The sequence below is a fragment of the Molossus molossus genome, unplaced genomic scaffold (assembly GCF_014108415.1).
Source record: "Molossus molossus isolate mMolMol1 unplaced genomic scaffold, mMolMol1.p scaffold_m16_p_10, whole genome shotgun sequence".
Lineage (NCBI taxonomy): Eukaryota > Metazoa > Chordata > Mammalia > Chiroptera > Molossidae > Molossus > Molossus molossus.
In genome coordinates, this window is record NW_023425345.1 from 74,449,531 (window position 1) to 74,464,828 (window position 15,298).

Consider the following 15,298-nt stretch of genomic DNA (forward strand, 5'->3'; position numbering starts at 1 on the left):
CAGCTGGGCGAAAATAAGTTATTTTTAAAGATCGATGTTTTTCTCTCCCTCTCTAAAATAAAATAAAAAGAATGCTACTGTATGAGTAATGTGGGGTGCTGGACCAGAATGGATAAGTTTCAGGATATCTAATATGTGCCCAAAACATCAGACAAAAACAATTGTATGTGATTTCAAAATCGGTCTAAATTGTGTATTCCAAATATAAAGTAATTGAGGGTTAACCTGTAGGTCACTGCTACTTTACAATGGTGTGAATACAATCTCTGTGGTGTTCCACATTATTTAAAACCTCATACTTCCTGCTTTATTTGAGAAAGAACCAAAAGTAGAAATAATCACGCTGTGACTGTTTTGCTGACCAGAGGACAGAGGTTGGTTGCATTTACCCTTCAAGTGTCAAAATGCTTCCACCTGGGGGACGGAACGGGGTCGGCTATCTAGGGACCGCGTTGCTCAGGAGCAGAGAGTTCCTGGCAGGCCAGCGCATCCAGTTCTGAATTCTTACCCTTATTTAGACTTCATCACCAACCCTATCTGGATATAGCCGGACAGACGCGGACAGGTCACCAGTTAAAGGAAGTGACTGCCTGCAGTTCCTGACCCGGAAGCGAATTCTAGTCCCTCCCCCTCCGCCAGACTTCCTTCTGCTACAGGCGTGGGTCACGCTGTCGCTCGCTCTCTTTCTGCCGCCATCTTGGTTCCGCGTTCACTGCACAGTAAGTTGTGTCTTCGCTGCTACTCTCTATCCGCAACCATCCGCCTTTCTTGCGACCTAAGCCACCCGGGAGACTGAGAACTAAGGAGAGTTGGAGGCTTTATGTGGCCTCCCGGTTCCTACTTGACCCTGGGAATTGTGTCTTTGGTGCCTCCTGACAAAATGGGGTCTACAATTGGTGTCCTGGCAAAGGCAGGGTAAAAGGACCCGTGCCGGGCCTGTAGTCCAAGGCTGGCGTGGTGGGAGCCGTCGCGGTGTTGGGGGCGGAAGCGGCCTGCGTCTGCAGTTCGGGACGGTTTCACGAGAACCCGTAGGAGGTTAAGGGGTCACGGCCTTGGGAGCCGCCCCCCCCCACACACATCTTTCTTACTGTGACAAACGAGTGTTTGGGACCTGAGGCATCCTCGTTTCCTGAAAGTAGGCCAACGGCAGTCCTGGAGGTACCGTCCCAGGCAGCGTAAACATAGGAGGGGAGGAGGTTCAAGGTAACGTCTGAAGTCTCCCATGGTCGGGAGCCAGACCGGGATCCTCGCTCTCGGGTTGAGAACGCAGCGCCGATTGCTGCCCTTGTGGGATTTTAAGTGTAGAATAAAACGAACCAAACTGTAAATTCCGCTCCCTGCGGAGTGAAGAGGGGCCGGGAAAAGTGATTCGCTTGATTGTAGATGTGAGGGTCACGTGACGTGTCTCACCTCTTCCAGCTGCTTTGGGGAGGACTGTCTCCAAACTCCATGAGCCCCCCCCTCCCCCCGTTTTCCGCAGACTTTTTAAGAATATGTGACTTGGGTTGGGTAGCAGAGCGGATCCCAGTCAATTCAGGCCTCCTTTCTGTTCCCTTCAGAAATGCCCGGTGAAGCCACAGAAACCGTCCCTGCTACAGAGCAGGAGTTGCCACAGCCCCAGGCTGAGACAGGTAGGTTCCCCTATGCCCCGTGCCGTTAAGATTGTGAGATTGACCCTAAGACCATTTGGTGGGTAAAGAAACGAAGGGAATACACTTCGGCCTTTCAGAGTTATCTTTTATTAAAGAAGATGGGGTTGTAGCTCTATCAGGGAAAGTCTATAATATTCATTGCTGTCCTGGAGGGACTTGAGTGGGATAAAAACAGTATATTTAAGATTCAGGAACATTAAAAGCGCCCTGTAGTTATGGCAACTGCCTCAAGGGGAGCACAGTTGTGGAACCCACCTCACAAAGGAAAACAGCAGGGCAGGGGCTCGGTGATTCTTACCTATTAGAACTGGATGGCACACTGGCAGGCCAGGGAGATTTGAGCTTTTGTGAAGTTTCAGCCAGCAAGTTGCATCAAGGTTTTAGATGGCAGAGCTTGGCATTGTGCCGTCATCACATGTCTGAATGAGATGTGTGCTGTGGTAAATGTGCTTTACTAGGACCGAGGGCCTTCCTAGGTCTTTTGACTTGTTTTATGGATTGGTGATGAGATTGTTTGTAGTGTGCTGGAATAGTGCCTGCATCAGCAGCTTGTCAGGAACCCAGGATTGAAATAAAGCTTTCCTTTGACTGCTATTTGTCTTTGAAATTGATGGTTGTAGAACGTAGTTAAAGGCAAATTTTGAATTCTGATCAAATTGCATCTCTATAAAACTTGAAAGGGGGTAGTGGGAAAATTTTTTTTAATGATGATCTTTCTGAATTGTGCAGGAGTAAATGAAGGGAATCTTCAGGCTCTAATCTCTCATTCTCCCCCCCCCCCCCCATTTCTTCTAGAAAAATTTTTTTAACTGCACCTCTCATTTAAGGATAATTTCTGTCTCCTGGAGTTAAAATAGAATTGGTCATAGTTGAAAGCATGAAGGTTCTCTCTCTCCACCTGTCTAATTTCAGCAGCTGAAGGGATTACTACAGCTGCTAGCAAAGGGAGAGGGTCCCTGAACTCAGGAAGGGGCTATGTGAAATCTTTGAACTACAAGGGACTTAAGAGAAAAAGTAAAGGACTGCTCTCTAAAAATCCCTTAATTCAGTGTTAAATAAAACCGTAGTCTTGTTGAACAACTTTACAAATGTGGAGACTGAAAAATTCAGATGGATTTAGAATAATCTGGTTTCAAGCTTCAAAAGTAATGCCATTTGTTTCTGGAGCAATTCTTCAAAAAGGCTATTAAATTCATACCTGACTAGTTCGAGCTTGCACAGTGGGTTTAATAATATTACGGGAGTACTAGTGATAAATAAACACTAAGAATTTTTTGTATAAATAAATTATTAGGGTGTATGAGAAAGCTACCTCAGGGAATTGATTGTGGTGTCTAAACTAAGTTATTTGGTCCTTATCCCACCCATCTTGAGGTTCAGTCGAATGAAAATATAAGTTTTAGGTTCTGATTATGTTTGAAAGCATTTGCACTTTAATCATAAAATTTGACCTGCCAACTCTCCAGGAAAAACTGGTTGAGCTGCCTGTCTTTTCTGTGACTTTGAATGCTACGGGCTTTTTTGTTTTGTTTTAAATACTCCCTTCAAGGTGTTGAGCATTTGATACTCTACTCCTGTGTTATCTCCTGAATAGTAAATGTGGATTTTTCTGTCATTCAGAAAATCATGCCTAGCTTTACCTTAGTGCCAGATACTGGTCTTTTTTGACAGTGACATTCTTATCTAGATTAAGGGGTGGGGATCCAATATATTTTCTCCACTGTAATTCCCTACTTCCAAAATAGAACCACAGTCTGGTTTAACAAGTTGGGTTACAGTTTCATAATACAGTCCCTACCCTTGTGACCAAGGTCTCCCTGGCAGTCCAATTCATCTTAGATTAATGTTGGAGATAACATTACCTGGGAAGGTCTGTAGAGACTATGGAGTACAACTCATTTGTGATTGGGTTTTTGTTTGTTTGTTTTATGTAAGTAAACTAAGGCACAGGGAAGTCAAGTGGCCTGATTTCATAGTATTTAGTATTAAATTCTAAAGCATTTCAACTTTATGAATAACACCCCCTTCCTAAAACTTTATTCTGAGAGTCGGGTTTTTCCTGACCTAGTGGAAACCTGAACGTATAAAAGGCCTGTTTTCTCATTTAGCTCTGATTCCTTATCATCATCACCACTCACTGCCTTCCTTGTTCCAGTGTGTTTTAGTTAGTTCATGGTCCTTGGCTGGACAGAGTGGAACAGCTGTTCTGGTGGTGATTCTGTGAGAAAGACTTAGGGTTTATTTGAGGAAGGAAGGGAGGAGTGTATTCTTACTTGACTACTGAAGTATGTTTTGGAAGGCTTGCTATAGCCTGTCACCTTTGTCTAATCCTGTGTGGTGACTTTCCTTCCCCATATTAAAAATTCCAGTGTTTCTTATGAAACATGTTGAACCAAGTTGGGCTACATAACTCACCTTTATTTTTTTTCCTTCCCTTTCCTTCTTTATTCCCTTTTTTGCTTTTCTCCTCCAGCTGTGCTTCCTGTGTCTTCAGCCTTGAGCGTCACTGCTGCCTTAGGGCAGCCTGAACCAACCCTTCCCCCTTCTTGCTCTCTGCCCCTACAACAGTGCCCTCCGGCAACCCCTAACCAGCCTGCCCCTTTCCTTTCCCCCTCTACTACTGCCTCAACCCCTTTTGAAGCTCCTTTTCCCCAGTCATCCTCTGGGGCAGCCCTGCCTTTGGGGGCTGCCCCTCCCCTCCCTGACACCCCAGCATTCCTACCAAACCTTATAGGGCCTCCCATCTCCCCAGCAGCCTTAGCTCTGGCCTCTCCCATGATAACTCCAACTCTGAAAGGTGCCCATCCCTCTTCATCTCCCTTAACTCTAGTGGCCTTAGCTCCCCACTCGGTTCAGAAGACCTGTGCTAATCCACCTAACCCTCTTAGTTCACCTTCAGTTGCTGTGGCTGAGTCAGGGTCAGTGACACCTCTGTCCGCTCCCGTTACTTCCTCAGAACCAAAGACATCTCCTGTTCAAGCTCCCTCTCAAGTAATCCCTAATCCAAAAGTTATCCCCATCCCTCCATATACAGCCAGTGCTGTTCCTTCCCATGTTGTAACTCCCTTGTCCTCTGTTCAGTCTGGAGTAGCCTCATGTGCTCAGTCACCACCCACCAGTCCTCTAGCCATCACTTCCTCTCAGATCAAAGGTATCCCTATTTCCTCAGCTCTGACTTCTCCACAAAACTCTGTAAGCCTCAACCTAAAGGGATCCCTTAGTCCACCTCCTGCCTTACCTCTTTCAACCCAGTCTGTTCCTATGGCTCCCAATGTCCCCCCAGTTTTCCTCACTTCTCTGGGCTCTCATCTTAAACCTTTACATCAGAGTTGTCTTGGTTCTCCTGTCCAACCTGTAGGTCAAACAGGCCCTAATGTCCTGTCAGATTCTATAGTGGGTACTATTTCTGTAGATCATTCTTCCATTGGGGCCTCTTACCCTTCTCAGCAATCTGTAATTCCTCCCCTTCCTTCCAAAAATGAGGTGGTTCCTGCTGCTGTGACTGCTTTTCCAGTGGGGGCTCCATCTTCCTCTCTGGCTCTATCTGTTGACAAGGGGCTTTCTCCCAGCACTAGCGTATCCTCCTACAACCCTTCTGGTTCCTCAAATGCAGCTGTCTCTTCTCCCTTATCTCCTACAGCCTCTCTCATTCTCAAAGGCTCTCATAATGCCACTTATCAGCAGCCTTTGGTGGCCCAGATTCCTCCTGCTGCTGCTCTAGGAAATCTAGACTTGAAAGAAACTCCTGTTTGTTCTGTTGGAACCACCTCACTTGTGATGACTAACCCCTCTACAATTTCTGCAGCACCTACCACCTTTGAGACAGTAGGTGCTGCTTGCATCTCTCCTCCAATTTCATCAGGTCCCATGAGTAGTAAGAACTCAGCTTCCCATACTTCCTTGGCTATCGCACCTGTGGCTCCCAAAGAGCTTCTTACTCCTCAAGTAACCACCACTCTGGGGATACCAGACTCTCCTCCGCTGCCAGCCCCTGAGGACTCCAAAAGTCTCCCTGCTTCAGTATTGGTGAAGTTTCCAACACAGAAAGATCTCCAAACTGTACCTGTCTGTACTGTAGGAGCCCCTATTGTACCAGCCCAAGCAGAGCTCCCTACCAAGAAAGACCCTGTTCTATTACCATTGACCCTGGCAGCTCCTCAAAATCCATCCTGTCCCCAGAGTACATCATCTTCTCTAGAGGTATCTCTTTGTCCTGAAGCCACCTTAGCAAACAAAAGCCAAGTAGAACCTCTGCCTGTAGTTAAGCCCGCTGTTACTACTGCCTCTCCTCTAGGTGTTATTTCCCCAGCCTCTATAATCAAGACAGATCCTTATGCAAGCCCAGACCCCTCTAGTCTACTTCTCAAAAGTTCTCTTACTACCCCAACTGTAGATACATTTCCATTGGAAAGTGCTGCCACTTCTGGAGTGGCTCCAACTGCCAAAGGAACTTCCACTCCTATAACTACAGCCAGCCCTTTTCTAGAAGGAACTGTCTCTTTAACTCCTAAAAGCCACCCAGCCAAGAAGGGTACTTCCACTCTTACTGCTTTACCTTTGGTTCTTCCCATCTCGGAATGTTCCCCTGTGACTCTAGCTATGACTTTATCCACACAGAATGTTTCTGCTTCTCCAGCTACTGTGGCAATGGCTTCTGAAATTTCCAAATCAGAATCCTTTCCCTCTCTTCCCCTAGCTGGTACTTCTCATACTTCCGCATTGGCACCTGTGGCTTCCTCTCCTGAAGGATACTCAACTGAGGACTCTGGTGCTTCTGTTACTGCATCTTCCAAAGGAACTTACCTAGCTCACTCCTCATCTTTAGGATCTCCCCAGACTGGAAGACATCCAACCAAAAAGGGTTTAGCAACTTCTACAGCATTAACTCTTGCTCCTTCTGTTTCTAAAAACATACCGGCTATCTCTGATACTCCTGCTGGAAATCTCTCATCTCCTGTTTCTCTAATTGAAGCTTCCTTTCTTCCAGAGGCCAATTTTTCTTTTCAAGTCCCTAAAGGATCACTAGCCAAGAAGCATTCCCCCACTCCTCCATTCTCCAAAGGGGCCCCAACTTCCCCAGCTGCTGCCCCTCCCTCCCCCAAAGAGGGGCCAGCAATTCCATCCCCTAAAGAAACTCTTACTTCTCCAACTATGACTCCTTCCTCCCCCAAAGGAGTCCCAGCTACCCCATCTCCCAAAGGGGCCTCCATTCCCTCAGCTATGGCTCCTCCCTCCCCAAAAAGGGGCCCAGCAACCTCATCCCCTAAAGAAATCCCCAAACCCCTGACTGTGGTTTCCTCCTCACCCAAAGGGGCCCCCACCCCCCCAGCTATGGACCTTCCTTCCCCCAGAGGAACCTCAGCAACATCCCCCAAAGAGTCTCGAACAACCCCATCCTCCAAAGGGACCCCTACCCCCTCAGCTGTGGTTTCTCCTTCCCTCAAAGAGCTTTCAGCCCCCATAGGAGCTCCTGCTCCTTCAGCTATGACTCCCCCCTCCCCAAAAGGATCTCCAACAACTTCATCCCCCAAAATGCCCTCAGCTGCCCCAGCCCCCAAAGGGACCCCAGCAGCTTCATCTCCCAAAGAGCCCTCAGCTACTCCAGCCCCCAAAAAAACCTCAACTGTCCCAGCCCCCAAAGGGAAAGGGACCCCAGAAACTTCATCCCCCAAAGAGCCCTCAGCCACCCCAGCTCCTAAAGGGAAAGGGATTCCAGCCCCCAAAGAACCCTCAACTATCCCAGCCCCCAAAGGGAAAGGGGCCCCAGAAACTCTATCCCCCAAAGAGCCCTCAGCTGCCCAGGCTCCTAAAGGGAAAGGGACCCCAGAAACTCCATCCCCCAAAGAGCCCTCAACCACCCCAGCCCCTAAAGGGGCCCCAGAAACTCCATCCCCTAAAGAGCCCTCAGCCACCTTAGCCCCTAAAGGAAAAGGAGCCCCAGCAACTCCATCCCCCAAAGAGCCCTCAGCCACCCCTGCCCCTAAAGGGAAAGCGGCCCCAGAAACTCCATCCCCCAAAGAGCCCTTAACCGCCCCAGCCCCCAAGGAGAAAGGGGCCCCAGCAACTCCATCCCCCAAGGAGCCCTCGGCTGCCCCATCCCCTAAAGGGAAAGTGGCCCCAGAAACTCCATCCCCCAAGGTGCCCTCAGCCACCCCAGCTCCTAAAGAGAAAGGGGCCCCAGCAACTCCATCCTCCAAGGAGCCCTCAACCACCCCAGCCCCCAAAGAGAAAGGGGCCCCAGCAACTCCATCCCCCAAGGAGTCCTCAGCCACCCCAGCTCCCAAAGGGAAAGGGGCCCCAGCAACTCCAGCCCCCAAAGACCCCTCAGCCACCCCAGCTCCTAAAGAGAAAGGGGCCCCAGCAACTCCATCCTCCAAGGAGCCCTCAACCACCCCAGCCCCCAAAGAGAAAGGGGCCCCAGCAACTCCATCCCCCAAGGAGTCCTCAGCCACCCCAGCTCCCAAAGGGAAAGGGGCCCCAGCAACTCCAGCCCCCAAAGACCCCTCAGCCACCCCAGCTCCTAAAGAGAAAGGGGCCCCAGCAACTCCATCCTCCAAGGAGCCCTCAACCACCCCAGCCCCCAAAGAGAAAGGGGCCCCAGCAACTCCATCCCCCAAGGAGTCCTCAGCCACCCCAGCTCCCAAAGGGAAAGGGGCCCCAGCAACTCCATCCCCCAAGGACCCCTCAGCCACCCCAGCCCCTAAAGGGAAAGCGGCCCCAGAAACTCCAGCCCCCAAAGAGAAAGGGGCGCCAGCAACTCCATCCCCCAAGGAGCCTTCAGCCGCCCCAGCTCCTAAAGGGAAAGGGGCCCCAGCAACTCCAGCCCCCAAAGACCCCTCAGCCGCCCCAGCCCCTAAAGGGAAAGCAGCCCCAGCAACTCCATCCACCAAAGAGCCCTCAGCTGCCCCAGCCCCCAAAGAGAAAGGGGCTCCAGCAACTCCATCCCCCAAGGAGCCCTCAGCCGCCTCAGCTCCTAAAGGGAAAGGAGCCCCAGAAACTCCATCCCCCAAGGAGCCCTCAGCCACCCCAGCTCCTAAAGGGAAAGGAGCCCCAGAAACTCCATCCACCAAAGAGCCTTCAGCCGCCCCAGCCCCTAAAGGGAAAGGAGCCCCAGAAACTCCATCCCCCAAGGAGCCCTCAGCCACCCCAGCCCCTAAAGGGAAAGGAGCCCCAGAAACTCCATCCCCCAAGGAGCCCTCAGCCACCCCAGCCCCTAAAGGGAAAGCGGCCCCAGAAACTCCAGCCCCCAAAGAGCCTTCAGCTGCCCCAGCCCCCAAAGAGAAAGGGGCTCCAGCAACTCCATCCCCCAAGGAGCCTTCAGCCGCCCCAGCTCCTAAAGGGAAAGGAGCCCCAGAAACTCCATCCCCCAAGGAGCCTTCAGCCGCCCCAGCTCCTAAAGGGAAAGGGGCCCCAGTAACTCCATCCCCCAAGGAGCCCTCAGCCACCCCAGCCCCTAAAGGGAAAGGGGCCCCAGAAACTCTAGCCCCTAAAGGGAAAGTGGCTCCAGCAATTCCATCCCCCAAAGAGCCCTCAGCCACCCCAGCCCCTAAAGGGAAAGGAGCCCCAGAAACTCCATCCCCCAAAGAGCTCTCAGCCACCCCAGCCCCTAAAGGGAAAGGGGCCCCAGAAACTCCATCCCCCAAAGAGCCCTCAGCCACCCCAGCCCCTAAAAGGAAAGGGGCCCCAGAAACTCCATCCCCCAAAGAGCCCTCAGCCACCCCAGCCCCTAAAAGGAAAGGGGCCCCAGAAACTCCATCCCCCAAAGAGCCCTCAGCCTCCCCAGCCCCCAAGGGGAAAGGGGCCCCAGAAACTCTATTTCTCAAAGAGCCTTCAGCCACCCCAGCAACTCCAGCCCTCAAAGAGCCCTCAGCTGCCCCAGCCCCCAAAGGGAAAGGGGCCCCGGCAACTCCAGCCCCCAAAGAGACCTCAGCCGTCCAGTCCCCCAAAGGGAAAGGGTCCCCAGCAGCTCCATCCTCCAAAGAGACCTCAGCCGCCCAGGCCTCCAAAGGGGCCCTAGCAACTCCATCTCCCCAAAAAGTCCCAGGAACCCCATCCTCCAAAGGGGCCCCTACTCCCTCAGCTGTGGTTTCTTCCTCCCCCACAGGGGTCCCAACAGTTCCATCCCCCAAAGACTCCCCTGCTTCCCCAGTTCTGATCACATGTCCCTTGGGATCCATTGCCCCTCAGGCATCTAAAGGGCCCCCAATAAAGGAAGGCTCCACTCTCGAAGCAGTACTTGTTGCCCCAGCTTCAGAAAAAGCACCAATCATCACAGCTCCCACTCAAAAAGGTCCACCAGCCAAGAAGAGTTCATCTCCTGTGTGCCCAGATGTCTCAGCTAAGAATGGTACTAAAGGACCCCTTTCTACAGTGGTTTCTCCATCCCCTCTACTGCCAGTCTCCACTCAGAAAGGCACTTCTCCAAAGACTCCAAAAGTCCTCCCTATTTCTCCCTTAAAGGGCAAAGAAACTTACTCTCCAAAGGGTCCCTTGGCTCCTCATCCAAACTCTGAGACATCTACACCTCTAGCAGCAGCTGCCTCTGGGAAGGTCCTTCCTAAAACTGGATCAGCATCTGTCTCTCCAGCACCCACCCCATCAGTCTCTCTGCCTCTTGCTCCCTCCCCAGTTCCCCCTCTGCTTCCTAAACAGCAACCTCTGCCGTCCTCACCTGGGCTGGTGCTGGAATCATCCTGTAAGCCCTCAGCCCCTGCTGATGAGGATGAGCTGCCGCCTCTGATTCCCCCGGAACCAATCTCGGGGGGAGTGCCTTTCCAGTCGGTCCTCGTCAACATGCCCACCCCCAAATCTGCTGGGATCCCTGCCCCAACCCCCTCTGCCAAGCAGCCTGTTCTGAAGAACAACAAGGGTATATGCCTTGGTTTGCCGTGTGCATGGTGTGTCGCCCACACTCCTTCTGGGGGCTACCCACCAATACTAACCCTAGGATGCGCCACTTTCTCCAGAATATCTGCTTGTGTTTGGACATAGAACATAGAATGATCATATTTAAATGCAAAAGCCCTAGGAATGTGAAATGGAATCTTGGTTTTCATCACTTCAGATAATCTATTGTGTATCATCTTGTGTAATGGGGTCCAGACTAACTGAGTTTGCCATCATTTTATCTAACTGATGTGACTTTGAAAACCAAGACCTACTAGACCTTAATTTGCTCTAATTTCTACCACATCACTAACATTGTCCCTGAGCCTGGGATTTGCTAAAATATTGAGAAACTATTGAATATTGGAACTATTTGAATTTCTGTTTACTTCTTGGAATTAGTAATGAACGGTGCCCAGGGACTTCCTTTTTTTAAAAGACCTATTTTTCCTAGCCTGAGAATGGTGCAGAATGCTTTTTTCCCTCCGTAGTCTATTGATGCTTGGCCTTTCGATTGAAGAAAGCTTAAAATATGTGAATTATGTTTGAAGGAAATGAGAGAGGTCACAGGACAATGAGTAGTAAAGGTGACTATTGGAGCTGTAGGTTGGCATCATTGAGAATCTTTAAGTGGTATTGATTAGATCAAATTGCTAGGATGAGTGGTTTGAAAATAAAGCTAAATGTGTGTACATAACTGCTTCTGACCTCCCCCAACCTAGTTTAAACGATGAGGGGAAACTGCCCTCCCTGGTCTGCTGCCACAACATGATCTTGTTTCTTCACTTCAGTGTATCGCAGACACCTTGTCTGCCAGAACCTTTCTGGGGTAGTTGGGCTTATTGGGTAGTATTTGTAGTTACATATGTCATTGGTGTTTGCCTATGCTAAGAAGTGAAGACCTTGAGGGAAAGGAAGCAGTTATAGTATATGAACTAAATTGTTCATCAGTGTCTAGTAAATTACCTCTCGTTTCTGGCGCTGGGTCTTTAATGGATGTATACACACTAATTTGTGACTAAGTTAGGGGGTTCAAGTTGACTTTATATACGTCATTTGATTTACATTTACCTTTGCAACGTTTAGCGTAAGTCAGTGACCACTAGTCCAGGCAAGCCATCATGACATGCCTCCTTTTAATAATCTCCACTATAAAATAGTAAAAATTATTTTTTCTCCTAGGATCTGGAACAGAGTCTGACAGTGATGAATCAGTACCAGAGCTCGAGGAACAAGATTCCACACAGGCAACCACACAACAAGCCCAGGTGGGTGTTGTCTTGTTCATTAGTACAAGTACTTGGATCAAGGAAGCATCGCAGAACCAGGGTTGACCAGAGAAGGTGACTTACATATTTAGAGTAAACTTTCATAAACAAAACCAGAGGGGGATTGTGGAATCCAAGTCTTACATTTTAGCTTACTATTTTATTTTAGCTAGCGGCGGCAGCTGAAATCGATGAAGAACCAGTCAGTAAAGCAAAACAGAGCCGGAGTGAAAAGAAGGCACGGAAGGTAATATTTTAAATTATAAACAAGAATAAAGTTTCTGCCCTGGCCAGTTTGGCTCAGCGGTTCGAGCGTCGGCCTGCGGACCAGAGAGTCCCGGGTTCAATTCCTGCTAGGGGCAATTACCAAAAAAAAAAAGTTTCTGATTAAGCAACTTTAGAGGGGAGAAACTCTCCCCTCTAAACTTTTGTAGAGGGGAACTCTTGTTGGTGATAGAATCATGTTTAGTTAAAATGACAAAAATAGCGTCGACCCATGCACTAAAAGATCGCTGGTTTGATTCCTGGTCAGGGCACATGTCCAGGTTGTGGGCCGGATCCCTAGTGGAAGGCATGCAGGAGGTGGCCAGTTAATGTTCTCTCTCATCAGTGTTTCTCTCTCCCCCTGCCTCTCTTCCTCTCTCTAAAATCAATAAAGAAAAAAAAACGACAGAAGTTACTATGGCAAAAAAAAAAAACAGAAGTCCTGGAAACCAGTTCTGTATTCTTTTTGTTACAAATGTTTCTCCTTTTCCCCCCTGTTTTTATGATTCTGGGTCTATTTTATACAGCTTGTTTTGTTTGTTATATTCCACAAATAAGTGAGATCATGTGATACTTGTCTTTCTCTGATTGGATTGTTTTGCTCATGCTAATACTCTCCAGGTCCCTCCATGTCATCTCAAAGGATAAGAGATTTTTCTTAGACCTCCATAGAATTCCATTGTGTATATGTACCATAGCTTTTTTATCCACTCATCTATTGATGGACTCTTGAGCTGTTTCCAGATCTTAGCGTTGTAAATAGTGCTGCTGTGAACATAGGGGTACATATATTCTGATTGTTGTTTCAGGCTTCTTAGGGTATATTCCTAGAAGTAGGATCACTTGGTCAAATGGCAGTTCAATTTGAGATAACACCATATTGTTTTCCATAGTGGCTGCATCAGTCTGCATTCCCACCAACAGTGTACTAGAGTCCCCTTTTCTCCACACCCTTGCCAGCACTTGTTTGATGATTTGTTGATGGCAGCCATTCTGACAGGTGTGAGGTGATACCTCACAGTTGTTTTAATTTGCATCTCTCTGATGATTGGTAAAGTTGAGTGTTTTTTCACATGTCTCTTGGCCATTTGTATGTCCTATTTTGAGGGGTGTCTGTTTATTTGTTTATTTATTTTTTATCCTTGCCTGAGAACACTTCTTTATTTTTTGTTCAGAAGGAGTGGGAGGGAGGGAGGGAGGGAGAAACAGAGACGGAGACATGAAAGGGACACATCGAGTAGCCGCCTCCCACACAACCCTAACCAGGGCTGGGGACAAATTGCAACCAAAGTATGTGCCCTTGACCAAAATTGAACCCACGACTCATTGGTCCGTGGGCCAACATTCTAACCGCTGTGCAAAACCGGCCAGAGCAAGAGAGGTATCTATTTAGATCCTCTGCCAATTCTGTATTTTTCTATAAACTTCTCTTATCCCCCAAAAATTATTCATTTTGGATATGGTATCATTGTGGTCCTTACTTCCTGGAGCTGCTTCTTAAAAGTTGAAGACCTGGTGTTCTTTTTTTATTCCTTAGGCTATGTCCAAACTGGGTCTTCGACAGGTTACAGGGGTTACTAGGGTCACTATCCGGAAATCGAAGAACATCCTCTTTGTCATCACAAAACCAGATGTCTACAAGAGCCCAGCTTCAGATACCTACATAGTTTTTGGGGAAGCCAAGGTAAGGAAAGTTTTCACAGGAGTTGCTCTAGACCAGGGTTTCTCAAGTTCAGCACCATTGGTATTTTGGGTCAGTATTCTTTGTTGTGGAAGGGCTGCCCTGTGCATTATAGATATTTAGCAATATCACATCCAGTTGTGATAACAAAAAAAAACTCCAGATATTTGACAGGTGTCCCCTGGGAGGCAAAGTCACCCCCAATTGAACATCACTGCTTTAAACCTAAGCTGCTTCTGCAGTGATATATAATCTGAGCAAGGGCAAACAATTTAAAGCTGTATAGTAAATTAACCTGAAGTGAGTTTAGAGTGCAAGTTTGGCAAAGATGTAACTTAATTTATTTAATTTACTACAGACAGATAATATTCACATGAATCTCTTTTCTGCTCTACAGATTGAGGATTTATCTCAGCAAGCACAGCTAGCAGCTGCTGAGAAATTCAAAGTTCAAGGTGAAGCTGTCTCAAACATTCAAGAAAATACACAGACTCCAACTGTACAAGAGGAGAGTGAAGAGGAGGAGGTATATGAGGAAATCTTTTTATACTTTTAATCCTCTCCAGATAGTATTGTGTTTGTATTGATGGGTGAATTTTCTATTGTTTTAGTCTCTTGAATCCCATTGAGTGAAATAGTGTTTGAGTTAGATTAAGAACGAGGTTCAAGAGACTTCTGGCTCCAACAAATTACCTGAAGTTGTTCTTGCCTTTAATTTATCACATGTATTTTTCCCTCTCTCTTAGGTTGATGAAACCGGTGTGGAAGTTAAGGACATAGAATTGGTCATGTCACAAGCAAATGTGTCGAGAGCAAAGGCAGTCCGAGCCCTGAAGAACAATAGTAATGATATTGTAAATGCTATTATGGTAAGTGTCCAAGCCTTTGTTCCTGACTGCTTGTGACCTAATTATGGGTGGCTTTATTTTCTATGTTTATTATCGGCCCATTAGGGAAACCACATTCCAAAGCTTATCTTGAGTTACCTTAAGTTTTAGTGACCTGAATTCTTTCAGTTTGTCTGTACCTCTGATGATCTCTTTTGTCTTACAGGAATTAACGATGTAACCATCTAAAAAGGACAACCTCTTTTTTTTTTCTTTTTTTTTTTTGGTGTTTCTGGAGAGTTACTGCAGCTTGGTTTGAAATTTGTACTGTTTCTATCATTAATAAAGTTATGACTTCTTGTGGGATGAACTCAATGGGTGCTTGATCTCTTCCCCCTAAAAAGCATGAAGAGCACATTTATTTCTTAAGACCTCAGCTTCAGTTGAAAAGATTTAGTGCCACAGATTTCCCCTTAAAATCTCAGCTTTTTCTCTTGTAAGAAGGAAAGTATTGTACTTAGCTATCTGTTAGGTGTTTCTTGTTTCCATTTTCTTTCCCAGATATTAACCGTTAGCAAATGCTGATTCTTCTGTACTTAATAATCAGACCCTTCTCTGACCTACAGTCTTCCTGAACACATTGGACCTCATCTTTCCTTTGTGAGATGCAGTTCATATTTGTTACATTTGACATGTAAGAGCTTGGCAGAGGATTGGAGA

The 15,298-nt window shown here is 47.7% G+C and overlaps 1 protein-coding gene across 2 annotated transcripts; it reads left to right on the top strand.

The window, feature by feature from the left end:
- Positions 1 to 594: 594 nt before the first annotated feature.
- On the top strand, positions 595 to 14,953 carry NACA (nascent polypeptide associated complex subunit alpha). 2 transcript variants are annotated; one of them, XM_036251486.1, is made up of 8 exons: positions 595 to 719; positions 1,560 to 1,631; positions 11,721 to 11,806; positions 11,976 to 12,053; positions 13,608 to 13,754; positions 14,149 to 14,277; positions 14,498 to 14,620; positions 14,805 to 14,953. In XM_036251486.1, exons 2-8 carry the CDS (start codon positions 1,562 to 1,564, stop codon positions 14,817 to 14,819), a joined length of 648 nt encoding a protein of 215 aa, XP_036107379.1. In that variant the 5' UTR covers positions 595 to 719; positions 1,560 to 1,561; the 3' UTR covers positions 14,820 to 14,953. The 2 variants fall into 2 exon arrangements, with proteins under 2 accessions (XP_036107379.1, XP_036107380.1); XM_036251487.1 differs by having other exon boundaries at positions 688 to 719; positions 1,538 to 1,631.
- Positions 14,954 to 15,298: the final 345 nt, after the last annotated feature.